The sequence below is a fragment of the Nycticebus coucang genome, chromosome 5, assembly GCF_027406575.1.
Source record: "Nycticebus coucang isolate mNycCou1 chromosome 5, mNycCou1.pri, whole genome shotgun sequence".
NCBI lineage: Eukaryota > Metazoa > Chordata > Mammalia > Primates > Lorisidae > Nycticebus > Nycticebus coucang.
This window is the reverse complement of record NC_069784.1, coordinates 20030714-20055566: the sequence shown is the minus strand read 5'-3', so window position 1 is coordinate 20055566 and position 24853 is coordinate 20030714. Positions and strand designations below refer to the sequence as shown.

Below are 24853 nucleotides of genomic sequence, written 5' to 3'. Positions count from 1 at the left end.
ATTTCTTCACTGCACTTTTAGATTCTTTAAAACTTGGCTTACTGGCTCAGCACCCGTAGCAGTGGTTACGGCACCAGCCACATGCACTGGGGCTAGCGGGTTTGAAACTGGCCCAGGCCTGCTAAACAACAGTGATAATTGCAACAAAAAATAGCTGGGCATTGTGGCAAAGTAGTTCCAGCTACTTGGGAGGCCGAGACAAGAGAATCACTTAAGCCCAAGAGTTTGAGGTTGCTGTGAGCTGTGATGCCACAGCACTCTACCTACGGTGACATAGTGAGACTCTGTCTCAAAAAAAAACAAAAACAAAAAAACAAAAACCCTTGCTTACTATTTATCTGTCCTCTTGGGAATATAAGGTGTACAAATATAGGGATTTTGACTATTTTGAGCAACCATCTCCAGTATCTAGGATGGTGCTTGGCACAGAACATAAAATCAACGAATATTAATGAATATTAAGCCTAAGAGTTCTGTTATAGCAGTAAGTACATATTATCTCTGTAAACCTAAAATCTAGTAAAATGTCTGGCATATGTAAGGTATTTAATTTGACAATAAATGGATAAGTTTTACCCACTTGGATAGCGCTATGACTTCTAATAAGATAACATCGCAATCCACTCATCCATTCCTGACCTCCAGTTCTGTATCTTTATTTACTGCTAAAACCCCTGTTAAATAGAAGCTATCGCCTGCCAATATAGACCTTTTCTAATTTCTGCGGCATCATATTCTTTGCCACTTACTGACAAATTCCTTCCTCTGGATTCAAAGCCAATTAGTTACTAAGTCACACTGATTTTTCACTTATTTTCCACATACATCCTTTTCTTTCTATTCCTACTGCCACATCTTACTTTAATCTCTTACCATCTCATATTACTAGTTGTACAACTGGAGTAGCTTCCTGCTGATTTATGTGCCTTTAGTCTCTTCTCCTTCATATTTATCCTTTAAACAAATCCCAAGATCAGTTTTCCTCCAGTGTCCTATCCCCACTTCAGCCTAGCAAATCCCTCAATGTCTTATAAACTGAAATCATCAAAATAAAGGTGTGTCTGGAAATAAGGTGGTAGACTTCATTACAGACAGTTTTGGTATAATGGTAAAAAAGTCTCTAAGTAATTAGATAAATACTGAAAAGCCAATGAGCTATAAGTTCCTTGATGGAACCTTGAGAGACCTTGTTTATATTGTTCATTGCTAATCTACCACCTGAAGTACCTGGAACACACAGCAGGTTTTGGATATTAGTTGATTAAATGAATTGTTTAATGAATAAATGAATGATCCTAAGCAGAGTAGGAATGCCAGGATGAAAGTAGTGTTCTTCAAAGATCTGTCTGGTACTTAGCTACATGGAGATTAGTTAATAGATTACTTTAACAAAACTTAGCTGACATGAATCAACTTCTTACCACTATTCTAAGATTTCTGGAGGACAGATTTAATCCCCATACATCTCAGTGAGATAGATCATATTAAAGACAAGGCAAGTGGAATACACAAAGGCTAAGCGTTTTGTGCAAGTACACACCATGTTTGAGTGGTACGGTATCTGAACCAAGAAAAGCAAAAATGAGGATCTGAATTAATCAGGTTGTGGGCTGTGAAGACAATAAAAGACAAATTGGAAAAATATTTTAAAAGTAGAGGCTAGAACAATAATCACCTAACATTTTCACAGCTCGTATCATTGCTAAGCATTAAAAATCACTTTTGCCAATAAAAGTAATTTTTAATGACATATATAACACCAATCTGAATGTGAAATAATAAAAAAATTAAGTATTTTTCTTATTTTCTCCCCCAACTCAATGAATGGAGATATGAATCCAAAATAAAGTTACCATCCTAGATTTAAATCCATTGTGGACCAAGTTCAGTTCTGCAGGGCTCTATGGCCAGACTGAATTTTACCCATTCATGTCATTCTCAAAAGACACTGAGATAAATAAGCATAAAAACTCATTTCTAATGCAGCTCTGATAAGCTAACCTACAAATGGTGAGTCAGAAGAATCACCATTATGGTTAGATAGTACATTTATTAAATTAACAAATGTATTTCTAACAACTCACCAGCTTGCTGACTTTTCAGGTTAATATCAAATCACTACACAAATGTAAGCTCTTGCAGCGATCTTATATTCACCTGTCTTAATGTAGACTTATGTATAACTTATGAAATGATAAATGTCAAAAATATCTAAGGTTCTCCCTTTATTCTTATTAAGAATGAAATTTCATAAAGCCTTCTAAAAAATAAAACTGACATTCAAAATGAACTATAATTATGATAAAAATTCAAGTGAAAAGTTTTTTATCTTACCCTATCTAGTTCCAGTGTAAACTTCTGGTCCCATGACTGATTGGAAATAGGTTTCCAGCTAGTTTGACCAACCACAGTATTATCTAGCTTCAAAACAGCACAGACATCATCTGTAATTAAATTTTATAAACTTGCTTAAAAACTTCAAACCTTTAAAACAGAAGTACCACACTATTTAAAGGCAACAAAGATCTTAAGAAAATAAGATTTGAAAATAAGATTTTTTGTAATCAATATTGAAGCTTGTGAATCCTAAATGGCTAGTTATATATAGATATAAACACACATACTCCCAACTAGACCCTCTAAATTAACCTTTATGTCTTAAACACAAATGCTAACTTACCTATTTTGTTTATACTGGAATGTGACTGAAAGGACTAACAAGGGACCAGCAGTTTGCTATACTCGTCAGTATATACATACCATATGTATGCTTGTGTGTCAATATCAATCATCCAGTTTTTCTTTCTCTACATTTGCTATTGAGCTTGTTGCCTTAAATAATTGTTTATTTTGGAGACTTAGGACATTTGTCCTAAAGTCTCTGTCCATACACAAGGAAACACAGGCAAGTCCATGTTTGTGCTCAATGTACTGGACTGACTTGTCACATATCTTCCCCCCTTCTAGTTATATATTTATATATAGTTTGTAATTATACTTCAGAATGTCTCCAAAGTGTTTCCTAAACCGTTCTGCTTTTTACTCTTCCCAAGAGACCCCTGTCCCTCATCTCAGTTGACTACTGGGCTACAGCAAACATGTCTAGATAGTGGTTATCAAAATTCTAGTTTGGAATAAACACTCATGCTCAATATTTCATCTTCTAAAAGAATTAATGTTATTCATCATGCAGTTTTCTAATATATTTTCAACAAAGTATAATTTGGTTTCCTATTATTACAGGTTTTAATACATTAGAACCAAATTATAAAAATCACAATTTTAAAGTTTTTTTGTCCAACTTTAAACACTTCCCATTGGTAACTCCCTTGTACAGGCCCTTTAATCTGTTATATGATTTTTAAAAATCTGTTACTGAACTGGACAAGTCATCGGTTTTTAGAAGATTTCGACTACTTCCGCTTTTACTTTTACTCGTTCTGCTCATGAAAGATGATCTGGTTTCACTGGGACTCCAGCCAGGTAGTGCAACCGATGTTGCTTTTGACCGTCCAGGAACATTCTCTAGGATGTCTTGGCAGCCCATAAGACGAACTTCCAAAGTACCTGTTAGTATAAATAAATACAAAATAAGAACTTAAATTCTTAATATATAGAACCATGTCTCTGTTACCTACTCAGAAACAGGAAAAAAAAATCTGCTAAAATAACAAAACTCTTCTCCCTAAGATCAATGATAGCCATCATCTTCCTATTTTAGTTAGAGAAATCACTACAAATTCTTAATTAAAACAACTATGAAAAATTTTATTAAAAATAGCATCTCTCCATGGTGGCGCCCATAGCTCAATGGGTAGAGCACCGGCCACATACACTGAGGCTGGCAGGTTCAAGCCCAGCCCAGGCCAGCTAAAATCAACAATGACAACTGCAACAAAAAAACAGCCAGGCATTGTGGTGGGCACCTGTACTCCCAGCTACTTGGGAGGCTGAGGCAAGAGAATCATTTAAGCCCAAGAGTTGGAGGTTGCTGTGAGCTGTGATGCCATCGCACTCTCCAAGGGCAACATAGTAAGACTGTCTCAAAAAAAAAAAAAAAAAAAATTATATAACTTGTTTTGTTTTATGCCTTATAGACAGCTTTTGAGAGATGGTTTTATTTTTTCTTTTCTTTCTTTCTTTTTTTTGAAACAGTCTCTTATGTTCCTCTTGGTAGAGTGCCGTGGTGTCACAGTTCACAGCAACCTCCAGCTCTTAGGCTTAAGTGACTCTCTTGCCTCACCCTCCCAAGTAGCTGGGACTACAGGTGCCCGCTACAACACCCAGCTATTTTGTTGTTGTAGTTGTCATTGTTTTAGCTGGCCTGGGCCAGGTTTGAACCCACCAGCCTCGGTGTATGTGGCCAGCACCCTACCCACTGAACTACAGGCACCGCTCTAAACTTCTTGTATGTCTAAATACATACTGCTATAATTACATGGAAAAATTATAGAATTATGTGGACTGAGAAATGTGGGAAAGGGAGCATAAAGCTAAATAATGTGTCATTAAAATAGCACACAAAAGTGAGAAACAAGGAAGTCTATAAATTAAATAACTTACATTTAACGGTTAACTAATATAGAAAAGAACTTTACAGGATTTTTTTCATAAATAAATGAGTTTTATGTTCTACTTGAGGTGTAAAATGACATTTCTTTCCATTTCTGATTATTTAGTCAAATAATTATGAATGGGAATTATGTAAGCAAAAAATAACTACAATCTCCTTAAGGAAATAAACACTTTAAACATGTTAAAAATGAAAATGGGGAACTGTGAGGTAGGTCACCCAGACAGATGGCTTTCTAGCCCTTTGGCCTAGACTTGGTATGTTAGAACTAAAAATGGTGCTGCCATATTAAGATTTTAGAAATTCCACATAGTGTAAAATTTTAGGAGGAATATTTCTCAGTAAAAGTCCCATTAAATTTAAATAATTAAAAATTTATTTTACTAAAGGTTTTTAATTATTTAAAAGTAACTGAAAGACTTACATTTATAACCAAGGAGTAGTAGTAGTAATAATGTCTCCCAATTCAAACAACTAAATAAATCAGACAAAATATATAAAAAAAAGTTTTAAAGACATTGGACATAAGGCAATGAAGAACAGTGTGATATCTGAGAGATGGGAAACAAACAAAATGGGGCCTAAGATTTTTCAGGCGTACTGTCTTAAGAGTTTAGGGAGGGGGAACTCAGGTGGAGCCAAGCTGAAGAGACAAAAATGAAAGCACTGAGAAATCAAGGCGGCTATAGTTCCCAAAGGAGCAGAGAGAGCTATTGAAGAGGGTTTTCCCCATCATGTATTCAAAATACCTATCCATGAAGAAAATACCTGAGGTAGAGGAAAGAACCACCTGAAAACGGTACAAGGAACAAAACTCAGTGGCTGTTCCCATCAATCAGGCTTAAAAATCTCAGTTTATGGGACATTAAAGGTAGTACACAGAGAGTCTTGCCCTAGCAGTAGAGAATTATCCCCAAATGATGCTCTTGTCCCATATGTGCATATAACAAATCTTAAAAGCAGTACCCCAAAGATTAAATTGTTTCCAAATAATTGTGTCTGAGAACAAAGCTCAAGAGTATTTATAGAATACCAAAATATCCAACAGGGTAAAATTAATAAGACCTGCCTTTTAATCAAAGATTACCAGGTGTGTTTGTCTTTTATTGCTACATCACAAATTACAACTACTGGCCTACCTGACATAAATGTTAGGATTAGCAGACAAGGATATTAAAATAGTCAATCTATTGAAAATGTTGAATAGAGACATGGAAGAAATAAAAAAGGCCCAAATTAAATTTCTAGAGATTTTTTTAAAAAAGCAATGTCTGAGACTTAGGGAAAAAGAATACACAGGATGGGACTGGTGGCAGATTAAATATTGCAAAAAGAAAAAAAAAGTTGAGTGAACTTGAAGACATACCAACAGAAATGATCAAACATAGAAAGGAAGATTTGGGAGAGAAAAAAAGAAAACAGTACATAGGTGAACTGTCAGTTTAACTTCAAGTGGCCTAATATATGTGTAACTCAACTTCCTGGTGAAACACCAAAGAGATTGGGGGATTAAAAATACACTTAAGAAAAAATGGCTAAAAATTCTCCAAATTTGATGAGAACTGTAAAACCAAGAAGTATTTAAGCAGTTCAATGAACAACATCAAACAAAAGAAACAAACTACACCAAAGCACGTTATAATCCAACTTCTCATAACTAGTAATAAACCAAAAACACTAAAAGCAGCAAGAATGGTTTTTACATTGCATGTAAAGGAATAAACACTAGAATGGCAGATTTTTCACTGAAAACTATGAAAGCCCAGACTATATGCTTTACATCTGTGAAATTTATTATGTCAACTACATCTTAATAAAATAGCTCTAAAATCTGGATATTGATAATGGTGGAAATACTATATATATAATATAGTATTAAAAAATATAGTACTATATTAATATAGTATTAAAAAAATGCATAACTATATACTTAAAACAAGTGGTATGTAATTCCTCAATAAAGCTATTAAAGGTGGAAAGTGCAGCTTCAATGTTAGGTTTCTTTTAGGTTGAAGAAATCTTACTGTGAAGTGGTAAGACAAATATAATGGATATGATTTTTATTTTAATTCAAAAAATTTGTTGTGTTTGCTTTTCATTTGGTTTTGGTTATTGTTAAACTGGCAAATTAGCTCATTCCTACTGTAAATGCTCAGCTATAAAAGTCATCCTGGGGAAACTGAAAACATCTGGCTACTACTTCAAACCATGGTAGCTTATTAAATATTTTAGTAATTTCAATGTATCAGGACAAGACAATGCTCAACACCTGCTTTCACTTACAAAAAAAATCTGGAGGGAGTTAAGATTTTTATTAAATGTCTAGAAATTTCTTTCTTTTATGAGATGACACAATTGTAATTGCACATAACCCCATTAAAAATAACTTAAAAGTACATTCTTTACCTTCATAACCTACAATATGAAACTTTTAAAAGAAACAAATCCAAGAAGTAAATGTTTGCATTCATAAGCAGTAGCTATGAATTATAATAGAACAAGCAAATGCTTTTTTATTTCTTTCAACTGTCTGGAAAAATTATTTTATATCTGTTTTATTAATTCAGTATTTCATATTGGTATAATTAACTTTTTGTTAATTCTGCGGAAAGCTCTTATAAAAATTAGTAAATTTTTCAAAATATAGAGCAAAAAATTCAATTATACCTTATATCACAGTAGCAACAAATTTGCAAATGTCAGTACTACAAACATACAACCAGAAAAGAAACCAGAGTCTACGGGAGACAAACTACAAATAATAGCACGCAGTGAAAAATTCAGAAGAGTAAATGCTCTTACTCGTCATCCATGTTCATCTTCCAACATGTCTACAGGTAAGTGCTATTTTTCTTCCTAGTTACTTCATATGTAGTTTGTAGTCTAGCAGGAGCTTAAAGACATTCTTTTCTTTTTTTTTTGAGACAGAGACTTACTCTGTGGCCCTGGGCAGAGTGCCGTGATGTCACAGCAACCTTAAATTCTTGGGCTAAAGCGATCCTTCTGCCTCAGCCTCCTGAGGTGCCTGCCACAACAGCCGGCTAGTTTTTCTATTTTTAGTAGAGACAGGGTCTCACCCTTGCTCAGGCTGGTCTTAAACTCTTGAGCTCAGGCAATCCACCTGCCTTGGCCTCCTGCAGTGCTGGGATTACAGACATGAGCCACTGCACCATGCCTAAAAAGAAATTTTCTTTCAAAACCCAAAATGTCTTAAGGATTGTAAGATACTTCCTTTTAGACTGATAATTTACATCACTTTGAGTAAAAGTCTGCAAAGGAATGAAGAACAGGGGAAGAAAGAACTGAAAAGAGGTTAAAATTCAAGAGCTGGGAGGAAGAACAGACTAGAATAAAAAGGAAAAGAAAAATTCTAGCCATTATCAGCTTAGTTTCTGAAACATGGCTTTATTATTTTTCTAGAAATACGGCTAATTTCCAAATACATATATTTTGCAACCATATTTTAATCAAGGATTCATTCAGAAATTCCTGAGTATCAACAATGTTCAGCACTGAGCCAAAGATGGTGAAACTCAACAACAAGCACAGTCCCCTGCCTAATTATCAAATACTATTTACCAAGTATTTGTCAGATATATAAAATGTCCTGTGCTGTGGTCAAGGATAGATTTTAAGGTCTTTGTTCTTTACAGGTATATATTCTAGTTATAACTAAAAACACATACAATAATATGCATAACAAAGCAAAAACATTTAAATAGGGTAGGGGAGGCACTGCGTGCATAAACCAGTTTAATTATGAGAGAAAATTCATGGTATGTGTAATAAAGATCTATCTGGAAAGATAAACAGCTATCATAGCATATAGGGGTTAGACCAAAGGTTCCCAAGCTTTGTCAAGTTCATGGTGCCCTGATGCTTTCTTTTTTCTTTTTTTTTTTTGAGACAGAGTCTATGTCACCCTCGGCAGAGTGCTGTGGCATCATACCTCACAGCAACCTCAAACTCTTGGGCTTAAGCAATTCTCTTGCCTCAGCCTCCCAAGTAGCTGGGACTACAGGTACCTGCCACAATGCCCGGCTGTTTTTTTGTTGTAGTTGTCATTGTTGTTTAACAGGCTGTGGTTGGATTTGAACCTGCTAGCTCCAGTGTATGTGGCTGGCTACAGGTGCCGAGCCAAATGCTTTATTTTTTCAGGGTGCCCAAAAGACATTACCTGAGAGTTTAGGCCAAGACAAAGGAGATCACTGAGATCCTAACAAATAGCTATCTGAAAAAATAATATAACCATAAGAAAAAGTATTTTTATTTCATTCTTTAAACAAGTAGAATTACTTTCTACTGGGATGTGTGTACCTTTTGGGCTCCATACAACTTCTTGTAATTTGGAATCGGTTTGAAAACTACTACCCTGATTTCCTACTCCACATGGCATTTTGTAAAATCACAGCAACCAAGGAAATTCAGCTTCACAAATATATGACATCATCAAAACGAATGTAGTTTCAGCATTTTAATTTCAATGCTGAAATTAAAATTACCTTGAACTAGTAGTCTGAATGGTGACTATAGGAAAAGCAGTTAAAGCTGTGTTTCCCTTAAAAACTTAAAATATCTATTATGCTCCTATGAATTCACTTTGATATCGTAGGATGCCTCAGATTTAAGAATGCAGTTTGAAGTTGCAGGTTAGGACTGATCCAAATTCATGGAATTCATGGTAACACCAAAGTTTAATTGTAAATTTGTCCTTCAAGTTTTAATGTACAATTTTGGCATAGTATAAAATTGATTAATGATACATCAACTAGAATGTGATATCATACTATGCAATACCAAGGAACATTTTCATAATGTGAAAATATTAAATGAAATTGTTTTTAAGGTAAAGTTCTTATTGACATTAATATTGATAAGAAAATTTAAAGATTCTGGAAAGTCTGTGTAACCAGAATATGTCTTGTTCACATGGGCCAATAAAAGCCTTTGCAGGTAATGTTTCAGAAAATGGTATAAGAGGAAAGTCTAAAGACAGCTTCTTCAAAGAAATTAAAAAAAAAAAAAGGAAACTTGAAAAACCATCAGAATTAACTTTATCAGAACTCTGGAAAATAGTCAAAGGTTTATTATTACCAAGTGAATGCTTAATTAAAATCAAGACAGGTAACAGATACTTGGTGTGAGAGGTTCAAAGAGTATTTCCCCTTGTCTCATTCCCTACCCTCCCCAAACCTCGATGGCAGTAACTGAAGATGGCGGTCTGCATTCCTGCTATGGGTTCCTGGTACTGGAAGGAGGAGCAAAGCTCTCATTCTCAAAGAATTGTGGTTGCCTGCTTTACCAGTCTGAGGGTTCCTTGAAGGACTAAAACAAAAAGCTTGCCTTTATTTTGCCTAACTAAAATCTCTGAGGGCAGAGAGGCAGCTAAGTAAGTGGAGGGCATCTGTCAAAAATACTTGAAGGCAAATGAACTGGCCACCGAAGCCTGAGACAAACGATTTCAACTGAGGCAAACAACAGACAAGGCAAAAACCCTGAAAAGCTAGTAAGAAAATGCTTTGGAGAGTAAGGGCTTTGCAATGCTTCCACATATTACTAGGAAACTAGAAGGCTAAGTGCAAGAGGGAGGCCTCTTCAGATAAGATCAGGGAAGACCCTAAGCTCTCACCTGTGATTGATTCTCAAGGTCCGCACAAGGCAACATGGAGTAGTAAACTGTTTGGGTGAGTGCTGAAGGTGTGACACTTCAGATAAAGAGAGCCCAGCTGCAAATATGGGGCATTTTTGTTTCCTTCAGCAATCAAAGGAAATGTCTCTCAATATACTAGATGATAGCTGTATCAATGAAATAGACACCTTAGGGATCATACCTGACAGAAAATACAGTTTTTACAAAATAAATTATAAAAGTCACAAAACAAATAACTACCTCCAACATACAGCAGCTATCAAAAAATCTTTGGGAAGAGGAACATCTGACTTATGAGGTAAATATTCTAGGGAAGTATTTGAATTATGAAGCAAGCACAGTAACAGTATGATCGGTTCATAGGAAAAAAAGAACTTAACAGAAACTGTTGCAGGAGAAGCCAAGACAGTGGACTTATTAGATAAAGACTTCATGTCAATTGTATTAAACATGCTAAAAGATCTCAAAAAAACTATGAACGAAGATCTAATGCAGTGATTTTCAACTAGTGTGCCATGGCATTCTATGAGAGGATCTTTGGTGTGCTGCAAAAATTTTTAAAGATCATTAATTATTTCCAAAAGCAGTTCAAAGCACAGTAAGTATATTCGTTTTTTTTTTTAAATCAATGTTAATTTCAGCGTGCTATGGAAGTTTACCTGTAAATTCCAGTGTGCCATAAGATAAAACGTTGAAAAACACTGATCTAAAGTAAGAAAAATGGTATCTCAACAAATAAAGAGTATCAACAGGAAGATAAAAATTATAAAAAAAATAACCAAACAGAAATACTGGAGTTTAAAAGTACAATGGAAACAAAAAATTTACTAGAGAAGTTGAACAGCAGATTTAAAAATGGAGAAGAAATAAAGTCTGCAAACTTGAAGGTAGGTTGGTCAATTGGAATTATTCAGTCTGAAGAGCAGAAAGAAATGAAGAAAAGAAAAGAAAGCCTAAGACAAATACCACGAAGAACATCTATATATACGTAATAAAAGTCCCAGAAGAAGAAAGCGGTAGAAAGAACCTTTGAAGAAATAAGGCTGAAAACTTGACAAAGTTTATGAAAGACATGAACCTACACATCGAGAAGCTGAAAACAGTTCAAAGTAGGATAAACTCAAGCTGTGAAAAGCCAATGCCAAAGTGAATTCTGAAAGCAGTAAGAAAGAAACAAATCATCACTTGTAAGGGACCCACAATAACATTAACAATTGATACCTCACCAGAAGGCATAAAGGGAGCAGGGGAACATTTTTAAAGAACTAAAGTCAACCAGGAATTCTATGTACAGCAAAATTATTCAAAAATAAAGGAAAAAAATACAGATAATCCCAAATAAAAGCTAAAGGTCACTAGGAGACCTGCCCACAAGAAATGGTAAAGGAAACCACACAGATTGAAATGAAAGGACACTAGACAGTAAACCTGAAACCAAAGAGAGAGGAAGAAACAGAGAGAGAGAATGAGAATAAACACAGTAATTAAAAAAGGCCAATATTATTATATTTTTGGTTCCTCTTTTTGTTTCCTTAATGATTTAAAAGAAAATGCATACAACAGTATTTATAATTTACGTCAGGGGGCACATGGTATATAAAGAAAATTTCTGACAATATAAAGGGAGGGATGCACTGTTGTAGGCTACTGAAGTTGGAATCAATTCAAATGAGAGGGTTATAAACTTAGGATGTTATGATCACCATATGAATGTTTATAGTAGCTTAATTTATAATTGCAAAAACATGGAAGCAACCAAAATGTCTTTCAGTAGGTGAATGAAAAAACTGTACTATACTTAGACAATGGAATATTATTCAGAGCTAAAACAAAAATGAGCTATGAAGCCATGAAAAGACATAGAAGATTTAACTGACTATTACTAAGTAAAAGAAATCAATCTGAAAAGGCTAAAATAAATATTGTATAAATCTAACTAGATGACATTCAAGAAAAGGCAAAACTATAAAGGATTAGTAGTTGCCATGGGTTGGAAGGTTAGAAAAAGAAAGAGATGAATGAGCCCGGGCAGGGGAAGCTCGTGACACAGCGTTGGGGGAGGCAGCCGCTGGTCGGGAAGAACCTTGAAGTTTGTCTTTTCCCGCTTGAAAACTGAAAAGCCTTGAGCTGGAAAGTCCCCTAAAGGTCATCTTGGACAACTACATTTTTATTAAGGGTGTGTCTGAGATTGAGAAGAGATGCAGCGTGGGAGACAGGGTGGTATAGACTTGTGAACCAACCTTTGACCTGTAAGTGGGGACTGTGAGACCGGCGCCTGCCCTTATGAGCGGTGCCGCACGGGCATCTGCACTCCCTGACCAGGAAATCCGGGAGCCGCGGAACCTCGCATCCTCCCTCCTGTACCCTCCCTGCCTCCACAAGGGCCTGTTAGTCTGGCCAGGGACTCTGGTAGCAGGGTGCCCTCCGGAGCCCTCCCTGCCTCTGTGCAGAGCCCTTCTCCTGGCCAGAGACTGCCAGAACCTTGGGCCCTCTGTGCCAAAGTCACTGGGCGCCAGGCACACCCAGAACCATGTGTACCCCCCCTTCCCCCCCCGTTGCTGGCCAGGGTATGTTACACTCCGGATCTGCTCCCACAACCAGAACTCCCTGGCCGGGGCAGCAGCAGAGGAACTACACAGGGTCACTCCCTACAAAGATTCAGCAACAATAGAGTGACCCCACCGGGGTCTAATCTTGGAGAGACACCTCCCAAACTCTGAGGACAGCCAGAGGCAATGGTGAAAAACAATCATGAGGCGAAATCAACAGAAAAACTCTGGCAATATGAATAATCAGAGTAGATCAACTCCCCCAAGGATCAATGGGGCAGACACAGCACAAGATCCCATGCACAAATAGCTGAGATGTCAGAAATCGAATTCAGAATCTGGATAGCAAATATGATTGAATTAGAATTCCAAGCAGTCACCCAAAAGATATCTTAAGAATTCAATGAATTCAAAGACCAAATGACCAAAGATTTTGAAACATTGAGACAGTAAGTTGCAGCCCTCAAAGATCTGAGAAACACACTAGAATCCCTCAGTAACAGAATGGAGCAAGCAGAAGAAAGGATTTCTGACACTGAAGACAAAGCTTTTGAACGCTCCCAAACTCTCAAATTGGAGGGCAAAAACAGATCACTCTCTCAGAGAGCTCTGGAATAATTAGAAGAAAACCAATATTCGTCTTATAGGGATCCCCAAAAGTGACGAAATGGCTTCAAAAGGCACAGAGTCTCTTCTCCATGAGATTATGAAGGAGAACTTTCCAGACATGCCAAGAGATTCTGAAATTCAGATAGCAGACAGTTTCAGAACTCCAGCACCACTCAACCCAAATAAGACATCCCCCAGATACACCATAATCAATTTCACTAAAGATAATGTGAAGGAGAAAATTATGAAAGCAGCCAGGTGAAAGTCAACCATCACCTACAAGGGCAAGAATATTAGAATAACTGCAGATCTCTCTGATGAAAACTTTCAAGCTACAAGAGGATGGTCATCGACTTTTAACCTCCTCAAACAAAATAACTTTCAACCAAGGATCCTGTACCAGGCTAAAATGAGTTTCATTTATGACTGACAAATTAAATACTTTAATGACATACACATGTTGAAGAAATTTGCCATAACTAAATCAGCTCTCCAGGATATTCTCAGACCTATGCTCCATAAAGACCAGCATAATCCTCCATCACAAAAGTAAACCCACCCAAAAATTTTTGATCAAATTCCAACTTCCACAGTCGCATAAGATTTAAAAATGTCCACCGGACTTTCGAAAGGCTTATCAATATTCTCAATTAATGTGAATGGTTTAAACTGTCCTCTAAAGAGGCACAGGTTGGCTGACTGGATACAAAAACTCAAGCCAGATATCTGCTACATACAAGAATATCCTCTTACATTAAAAGCCAAATATAGACTCAAGGTGAAGGGATGGTCATCTATATTCCAGGTAAATGGAAAGCAGAAAAAAGCAGGCATTCCAATCCTGTTCGCAGACACAATAGGCTTTAAACCAACGAAAAAAAGGAAGGATAAGGATGGACACTTCATATTTCTTAAAGGTAATACTCAATATGATGAGATATCAATTATTAATATTTATGCACCCAACCACAACGCACCTCAACTTATAAGAGAAACTCTTAACAGACACGAGCAACTCGATTTCCTCCAGTTCCATAGTAGTTGGACATTTTAACACCCCTTTAGCAGTGCTGGATAGCTCCTCCAAAAAGAAGCTAAGCAAAGAAATTTTAGATTTAAAATTAACCATTCAACATCTGGAATTAACAGACATCTACAAGAACATTTCATTCCAACAAAACTGAATACACATTCTTCTCATCAGCCCACGGAACATACTCCAAAATCGACCACATCCTAGACCACAAATCTAACCTCAGCAAATTTAAAATAATAGAAATTATTCCTTGCATCTTCTCAGACCATCATGGAATAAAAGTTGAACTCAATAACAGGAACCTGCATACCCATACAAAAACATGGAAGCTAAACAACCTTATGCTGAAGGATACATGGGTTATAGATGAGATTAAGAAGGAAATCACCAAATTTTTGGAACAAAACAACAATCAAGACACGAATTACCAGAACCTCTGGGATACTGCAAAGGCAGTCCTAAGAGGGAAATTTATAGCACTGCAAGCCTTCGTCAAGCAAACGGAAACAGAGGACGTTAATAACTTAATGGGACATCTCAAGCAATTGGAGAAGGAAGAACATTCCAACCCCAAACTCAGCACAAGAAAAGAAATAACCAAAATCAGAGAAGAATAAAATGAAATTGAAAACAAAAGAATTATACAACAGATCAATAAATCAAAAAGTTGGTGTTTTGAAAAGATCAACAAAATTGATAAACCTTTGGCCAACCAACTTCTTTTAACTCTCGAAAAGAAGAGTAAAATCTCCAATTTCATCAATCAGAAATGGTAACGATGAAATAACAACAGACCCCTCAGAAACTCAAAAAATCCTGAATGAATATTACAAGAAACTCTACTCTCAGAAATACGAAAATCTGAAAGTAACTGACCCATACTTGGAAGTACGCCACCTACCAAGACTTAGCCAGAACGAAGTGGAAATGTTGAACAGGCCTGTATCAAGTTCTGAAAAAGCATCAACTATACAAAATTTCCATAAAAAGAAAAGCCCAGGACCAGATGGCTTTACGTCAGAATTCTACCAAACCTTTAAAAAAGAACTAGTACCTATATTACTAAACCTCTTCCAAAATATAGAAAAAGAAGAAATACTACCCAATACATTCTACGAAGCAAACATCACCTTGATCCCTAAACCAGGGAAAGACCCAACAAGAAAAGAAAATTACAGACCAATATCACTAATGAAGATTGATGCTAAAATACTCAATAACATCCTAACAAACAGAATCCAACAACACATCAAAAAAGTTATAAACCATGACCAAGTGGGATTTATCCCAGGGTCTCAACGCTGGTTCAATATACATAAATCTATAAATGTAATTCAGCACATAAACAAACTAAAAAATAAAGACCATATGCTTCTCTCAATTGATGCAGAAAAAGCTTTTGATAATATCCAGCATCCCTTCATGATCACAACACTTAAGAAAATTGGTATAAAAGGGACATTTCTTAAACTAATAGAGGCCATCTACAGCAAACCCACAGCCAATATCATATTGAATGGAGTTAAACTGAAATCATTTCCACTTAAATCAGGAACCAGGCAAGGTTGGCTACTGTCTCCATTGCTCTTTAACATCATAATGGAAGTTTTAGCCATTGCAATTAGGGAAGAAAAGGCAATCAAGAGTATCCACATAGGGTCAGAAGAGATCAAACATTCACTCTTCGCAGATGACATGATCGTATATCTGGAAAACACTAGGGATTTTACTACAAAACATTAAGAAGTGATCAAGGAATACCACAATGTCTCAGGCTATAAAATCAATACCCATAAATCTGTAGCCTTTATATGTACCAACAATAGCCAAGCCGAAAAAAACAGTCAAGGACTCTATTCCTTTCACAGTAGTGCCAAAGAAGATGAAATATTTGGGAGTTTATCTAACAAAGGACATGAAAGATCTCTATAAAGAGAACTATGAAACTTTAAGAAAAATAGCTGAAGATGTTAACAAATGTAAAAACATACCATGCTCATGGCTGGGAAGAATTAACATTGTGAAAATGTCCATATTACCCAAAGCAATACACAATTTTAATGCAAGCCCTATTAAAGCTCCACTGTCATACTTCAAAGATCTTGAAAAAATAATACTTTGTTTTGTTTTGTTTTTTTTGGAGAGACAGAGTCTCACTTTATGGCCCTCGGTAGAGTGCCGTGGCCTCACACAGCTCACAGCAACCTCCAACTCCTGGGCTTAAGCGATTCTCTTGCCTCAGCCTCCCAAGTAGCTGGGACTACAGGCGCCAGCCACAACGCCCGGCTATTTTTTGGTTGCAGTTTGGCTGGGGTCGGGTTTGAACCCGTCACCCTCGGCATATGGGGCGGGCGCCTTACCGACTGAGCCACAGGTGCCGCCCAAATAATACTTTGTTTTATATGGAATCAGAAAAAACCTCTAATAGCCAAAACATTACTCAGAAATAAAAACAAAGCAGGAGGAATCATGCTACCAGACCTGAGACCGTACTATCAATCGATAGTGATTAAAACAGCATGGTACTGACACAAAAACAGGTAAGTAGATGTCTGGAACAGAATAAAGAACCAAGAGATGAACCCAGCTACTTACTGTCATTTGATCTTTGACAAGCCAATTCAAAACATTCAGTGGGGAAAAGATTCCCTATTTAACAAATGGTCCTGGGTGAACTGGCTGGCGATCTGTAAAAGACTAAAACTGGACCCACACCTTTCACCATTAACTAAGACTCTCACTGGATAAAAGATTTAAACTTAAGACATGAAACTATAAAAATACTTGAACAAAGTGTAGGGAAAACGCTTGAAGGAATCGGCCTGGGTGAATATTTTATGAGGAGGACACCCCAGGCAATTGAAGTAGTATCAAAAATATATTACTGGGACCTGATCAAACTAAAAAGCTTCTGCACAGCCAAGAACATAGTAAGTAAAGCAAGCAGACAGCCCTCAGAATGGGAGAAAATATTTGCAGGTTATACCTCCGATAAAAGTGTAATAACCAGAATCCACAGAGAACTCAAAAGTATAAGCAAGAAAAGAACACGTGATCCCATCTCAGGGTGGGCAAGGGACTTGAAGACAAACTTCTCTAAAGAAGACAGACGCACGATCTACAAACACATGAAAAAAAGCTCATCATCCTTAATCATCAGAGAAATGCAAATCAAAACTACTTTGAGATATCACCTAACCCCAGTAAGAGTAGCACACATAACAAAATCCCAAAACCAGAGATGTTGGTGTTGATGTGAAGAAATGGGCACACTTCTACACTGCTGTTGGGAATGCACACTAATACATTCTTTTTGGAAGGATGTTTGGAGAATACTTAGAGATCTAAAAATAGACCTGCCATTCGATCCTATAATTCCTTTACTAGGTTTATACCCAGAAGACCAAAAATCACAATATAACAAAGACATCTGTACCAGAATGTTTATTGCAGCCCAATTCGTAACTGCTAAGCCATGGAAGAAGCCCAAGTGCCCATCGACCCACGAACGGACTAGCAAATTGTGGTACATGTACACCATGGAATATTATGCAGCCGTAAGGAAAGATAGAGACTTTATCTCTTTCATGTTTACATGGATGGAGCTGGAACATATTCTTCTTAGCAAAGTATCTCAAGAATGGAAGAAAAAGTATCCAATGTACTCAGCCCTACTCTGAAGCTAATTTATAGCTTTCATATGAAGGCTATAAACTAACTATAGCTCAAGAATATGGGGAAAGGGCCAAGGGAGGGGAAGGGAGGGGGGCAGTTAGGGTGGAAGGAGGGGATGGCTGGTGCCACACCTATGGTGCATCTTAGAATGGGTACAGGCGAAACCTACTAAATGCAGAATACAAATGTCTACATACAATAACTAAGAAAATGCCATGAAGGCTATGTTGAACAGTTTGATGAGAATATTTCAGATTGTATATGAAACCAGTACATTGTACCCCTTGATTGCACTAATGTACACAGCTATGATTTAACAATAAAAAGAAAAAAAGAAAGAAAGAGATGAATGGGTAAAGCACAGAGGACATTTAGGGGAGTGCAATTGTTCTTTCACTATTATGAAACTACAATAGTGATACGTGTCATTAGACATTTGACAAAACCTATAGAACGTACAATACCCAAGGACTTCAGGGTGATAATAACTTGGCAGTGTAGGTTCGTCAGTTATTAAAAAATGTACCAGTCTGCTGCAAAAGGTTCATAGTGGAGGAGGTTGTGCATTATGTCAAGATAGGGGTTAATGAGGACTCTATATTCTCTGCTCAATTTTGCTGTGAACCTAAAACTAGTCTAAAAGACCCCGATGTTCATTAATCAAAAATAAAAAATACATATAGATAGATATACACAGAGGAAAAAATGAAAAGGAAGGCAATTACCAACAGCAAACTAGAAAAATTCAATCCAACACAAAAGAAAGTAGTATCAGAAGACTTCAGAAAAGAAAAAAGAAACACTGTAAAAAAAAAAAAAAAAAAAAAAAAAACAGAAAAATGACAGAGTCAAGTTCCTTGTTTGTAAAATAAATAATCTGGCTGTTTTTTGTCTCTGGTTTCTGGGAAGAAGCCTCTAAACCAGTGGTCCTCAACCTGCGGGTCGCAACCCCTTTCAGGGCCAAAGGACCCTTTCAGAGGGGTCACCTAAATACATCCTGCAAATCAGATATTTAAATTACGATTTGTAACAGCAGCAAAATTACAGTCATGAAGTAACAACGAAAATAATTTTATGGTTGGGGGTCACCACAACATGAGGAACTGTATTAAAGGGTCACAGCTTTAGGAAGGTTGAGAACCGCTGCTCTAAACCCTTGGAATTTCCCCAGTGATTGGAGGTCTTAAAAGGTTATTCATGGTGGACACCTTAGACCATACCCTAAGATTAATACTAACTAAGCCTGACTCATGATGGGCCCCCTAGACAGTTTCAGGATGGGAGCTGGTCATGACAAAAAGACTAGTTATATCATTAGGGGATTGGAGCTTTGAGCCATGGAATATTAGCCTGACCTCTAGAGAAGGGTGGAAGGCAGAAGATTGAATTCAATTCAATCATGTGGCCAATGATTCACTCAATCACACTTATATAACAAAGCTCCAATAAAAACTCTGACACACAAAGTACAAGTGAACTTCCTGGCTGGGGACAGCCTCAATGTGTTGGGGGAGGGTGATACATCATAAAGGCACCTAAGTTTGATGTTGGGGACCTTTCCAGATCTTACTCTGTACTTTTCTTTGGCTGGTCCTAATTTGTATCCTTTATAATAAAAAGATAATCATAAGTATAGTGCTTTCATAACTTTTATGAGTTGTATTAGCAAATTACTGAGTCTGAGGTAGCAGTAGGAATCCTAGAATTTGCAGCCAGTTGGTGAGAAGTGCACACAGCCTAGAAAACTTCAAGCTTGCAGTTTGTGTCTGAAGTGAGGGCAGTTTTGTGGGGGACTGTACCATAAACTGATGCAATGGAGTTAGGTTAAATATCAAACAGAATTATATTGCATCTTATCAGTAATTACCTTAAATGTAAATAGATGAAACCATTCAATTAAAAAGCAGAGATCGACAGAATGGAGTAAAAAAGCATAATACAATAAGAGAGTTATGTTAGATTCCAAAACACATGTAAATTGAAAGTAGGACAGAAAAAAGATATTCAGTAAAAATAGTAACCAAAAGACAATGGGAATTGCTGTACTAACATTATGCAAAATAGACTTTAATTAAAAATGTTATAGGAAAAAAAATTGTACAGAAGACAAGGAAGGTAAAAGAGATACAACAATCGTAAACATACATGGACCTAACAACACAGCCCAAAAACTATAAAGAAAAATTTATGTAACTGAAGGAAGAAATACAGACAGCTCTACAAAAATAGTTGGGGACACCCCTGTACAATTTTCAATAATGGACCTTGCTAGAAAAGCTATAATGAAAAGAAAGAACATGTTGGAGAGGGTTTAGAAGCTGTTCTAAATGCTGTTAGAAAATATAAAGATGTAATTGCTGTGAAAGACAGTTTGCCAGTTCCTCAAAGATTTAGATACAGTTACTATATGACCTAACAATTATACTCGCAGATGTGAAAACAGATGTTCAAACAAAAACCTGCACACAAATGTTCACAAGAGTCCATAGCCAGAAAGAACTCAAGTGTTCTAATATATGAATAAACAAAATGTGGTGTAGTTTGAGTATCCCTTATCTGAAATGCCTGGGTCCAGAAGCATTTGAGATTTCAATTTTTCTTGAATTTTGGAATGTTTCCATTATACTTACCAGTTGAATATCCAAAATCCAAAATGCTTCAGTGAGAATTTCCTTTGAGAATCATGATCATGCTCAAAAGTTTCAGATTTTAAAGCATTTTCGATTTCAGATTTTTTTGATTAGAGATGCTCAATTAGTATTCCATGCAATGGAATATTATTAGCCATGAAAAAGAATAAAGTACTGAGTGAACCTTGAAAAAGTTATGCTAAGTAAAAGAAGCTAGACACAAAATGCCACAAATTATATAATTCTGTTTATATGAAATATCTAGAAAAGGCAAATCCATAGAGACAGAGAGCCAATAAGAGGCTGCCAGAGACTAGGAGTAAGGGCGAATAGGAGTGACTGCTTATTGGGTACTTGTTTCCTTTTGGGGTGATGAAAATATTCTGGAACTATAGATAACAGTAATGATGGTTCAACTACACGCTGCTGAACTGTATAAAATGTCAATGGCTAAAGCAATACATTTCATATGTATCTCACCATAATTTTAAAAAACTGTGCACTTTTTCTTTCAATTATTAAACCAGAACCAGATATAAACAAAAATTTACAAAAAACCATGACATATGTGCTACATACCTGTTAATGCCGCTGGTTTGGACAGTGTACTATACTGGTTTTGTGTAGATATCATACTTTGACGTGGACTTAAGGTTGGTGATGCAACAAGAGAAAGCTCTTCAATAATAATACTGCTTTTGGGATGATTTTTGGGAAGTTCATTTAATCTTTGCTCTAACGAATACTTTAAAAGATCCAACTTCTGACTTGATTCATTAAATCTCGCTTGAGCCTTGCACAGGGAAAAGACAATTGTTATTTAAATAACCACAATTCTGAATAATGTATTTCTTAAACAAATTAAAATATTTGTTTAAAATTACTTCTGAAAGTGCTTTTCTGTCTGTTACTTTTCCTGAGCCTAGTAATTTCATTACATTCTTTGCACCTTCTGCAACTGCAAACTCTATCCTAAAATGATGCCGTAATTCTTCCATTCGAAGTTCAAGAGGACTTATCACAGGTTTTGCTGGAAGAAAAATAAAAGAAAATTAATTGAACAATTTATTTGGCTTTCTAATTTGTAATGATTAAAAATCATGAAAATAAATGAATTCCTATGACATTATTATCATCAATAAATACTGAACTAATAATAGATACAATGTTGAAACTGTGAGCTTTCCATTTTAGTTACTATACAACTAAATTTAAATCTGACAAAAGGATTGTAGAACTGAGTTAATCATATATTGTAGTATCATGAGACTGAGATAGTTTCTAGTCTTACTTTTAGCAACCAGCTGTAAAGATTCCCTTTGGATATGAAAGCTATAACCCAATTATAGCCTAAGAATATGGGGAAAGGGAGGGGAGAGGAAGGTAATTGGTGCGACCACACCAACGGTGCATCTTACAAGGGTACATGTGAAACTTACTAAATGTAGAATATAAATGTTTTAACACAATAGCTAAGAAAAAGCTAGAAAGGCTATATTAACCAGTGTAATGAAAATATTGCCAATTGTATATAAAACCAGCACACGGTACCCCATGACTGCATTAATGTACACAACTATGATTTAATTAAAAAAAAAAAAAAAAGATTCCCTTTGGAAAGTCAAAGAACAAAACAAAGAAACAAACAAAACCCCCAACAAAGCTATACCCTTAAAGAGCCAACAGTTTTTCAAAAAATGAAGCAGTGATTAGAAATATTTGATAGTCAATTGAAATGAAGAGCTACATTCTAGATCAGTATCTTCTTAAAACACTGAGGGCCAAATACCTAAAAGCATCCATCCATGAACAGAGTGTAAACTCAAGATTAAAAAAGAAGTTTCCTCCCCCTTAACTTTGAACCACTATAAAAGATTTATTTAGCACCATATGCCCCTAATGAGAAGAATGACAATTTATCTCTATTCCATCACCATTATCAAAAGCCAATTCATTGGTCTGAACTGCCTGAAGAATCTGCATTCGTATGACTTCTATTTTTGTCTTGCTGTCCTGAAGCAGTTGCTGAGCTGTACCATGGAGCTTCCGATCCTATTAAAAATAAGTTAGAAAAGGTAAGCAGATAAAGGGGCAAATGAAACATTTTCATATCTTCTAGAAAGATCACCTGATAACAAGTGAAAAAGAGTTAAAAGAACATGGTGAGCACTATGATACACAATCTTCTAGGTAATTTATATTTTAAAAAGCCATCAAACATATATGGTGATAACTGAGGAAAACCATTAGTTAAGACAATCTGAGAGAAAACAAGTAAGTCTTATTAAAGTTGTATTTTCAAAATTTATTTTTATTGTATGTATTTATAGTATACAGCATGTTTTAATATATATAATGATTACTATAGTCAAACAAATTTACTAATCTATCACTTTCTATAATTTTTGTGTGTACATGCATTAAGAGCACCTCGGCAGCATCCGTAGCTCAGTGGGTAGGGCGTCAGCCATGTACACTGAGGCTGGCAGGTTTGAACCCAGCCTATGGCAGCTAAAATCAACAATGACAATTAAAAAAAAAAAAAATAGCTGGGCTACTTGGGAGGCCTACTCTTAAGCCAAAGAGTGTGAGGTTGCTGTGAGCCACAGCACTCTACCGAGGGCAACATAGTGAGACTCTGTCACAAAAAAAAAAAAAAAAAGCACCAAAAATCTACTCTTTTAGCAAATTTTCAGTATATAATATTAACTCACAGTCCTCATGCTGTACCTCATATTATTAGGCTTGTTCATCCTAACTAACTGCAAATTTGTACCCTTTGACCTACTTCTCCCCATTTCTTCTCCCTCCCTGTTGCTGGTGATCATTACTCCACTGTTCCTATTTATTCATCTTTTTTTTTTTTTCCAGATTTCACGTGTAAGTGAGATTATACAAATACCCTGTACAGTATTTTTCTTTCTATGTCTGGCTTATATCATGGATGAACCCACAGGACAGATGGGTTCATCCATGTTGTTATCAATGGCAGTATCTCCATTTAAGGCTGAGTATTATTTCAGTGTTGTGTATATCTTTATCTCTTCATATGCTGATAAATACTGTAGGTTGTTTGAATATTACTGCTTAAGAGAAAATCCATGTCCAAATTCATGTTTATAATTTGTCTTTGCATTACGCAAAATCTAAAGAATTCTCCTTTATCGTGATCAATAACTCTGACTCAGACAGTATGAAATGAATCCCTTTGTCTTTAAGCCTGAAAAATTCAGATGGTCTCTTCCTCTCCCATTTATATTTCAGTTAATTTTTCGGGAAGCTTCACATATATAGGCAAATTTTAAAACTCCTGGGCTTAGGGCAGCGCCTGTGGCTCAGTCGATGGGGCGCTGGCTCCATGTACTGAGGGTGGCGGGTTCGAGCCCGGCCCCGGCTGAACTGCAACCAAAAAATGGCTGGGCGCTTGTAGTCCCAGCTACTCGGGAGGCTGAGGCAAGAGAATCGCTTGAGCCCAGGAGTTGGAGGTTGCTGCGAGCTGTGTGATACCATGGCACTCTGCCAAGGGCCATAAAGTGAGACTCCATCTCTACAAAAAAAAAAAACAACAACTCTTGGGCTTAAGTGATTCTCTTGCTTCAGCCTCCCAAGTAGCTGGGACTATAGGCGCCTGACACAACGCCCCGCTAATTTTCTGTTGCAGTCGTCATTGTTGCTTAGCTGGCCCCGGCTGGATTCAAACCAGCCAGTTTTGGTGTATGTGGCCGGCACCGTAACCACTGTGCTACGGGTACCAAGACAGAAATAGGACTTTCTTAATGAAGCTGGGGAGAAAGTTGTACTGAATAAACTTCTGTCATCTCCTAAGACTTCACAGAAAGGTTCTGAATTAAGTAAAATAATGTCATTGGCATACTTGTTTAGTTCTAGTAACACTGAACTAGAGTGACAGAAGAAATTTTAGTGGGCCAAATAATAGCCCACCTAGAGATGTCTATATCCCAAGCCCCTCAATTTTGTTAATGTTACCTTATATGGCAAAAGAGGCTTAAGGTAGCAAATAGAAATGAGGCTGTTAATCACCTGACCTTAAAAATATCTAGCTAGGTCCAATGTAATGGCAAAATTCCTTAAATGTGAAAGGAGGAAAAAGAGATCAGAGTGATATGATGT

General features: G+C 36.4%; 1 protein-coding gene across 5 annotated transcripts in view; it reads right to left on the bottom strand.

Annotated features, from left to right (window-relative positions):
• PKN2 (protein kinase N2) overlaps positions 1-24853 on the bottom strand; it is a 154648-nt gene that overhangs the window by 45427 nt on the left and 84368 nt on the right. For 4 of the 5 annotated variants that reach the window (XM_053591147.1, XM_053591146.1, XM_053591150.1 and 1 more), the window contains 5 exons: positions 22657-22774; positions 21607-21752; positions 21302-21515; positions 3382-3567; positions 2335-2444 (listed from right to left, as the gene is read on the bottom strand). In XM_053591147.1, coding sequence (XP_053447122.1) covers positions 2335-2444; positions 3382-3567; positions 21302-21515; positions 21607-21752; positions 22657-22774 — 774 coding nt within the window. The remainder of the gene's footprint in view (positions 1-2334; positions 2445-3381; positions 3568-21301; positions 21516-21606; positions 21753-22656; positions 22775-24853) is intronic. The other variant, XM_053591149.1, reaches the window with a different exon arrangement.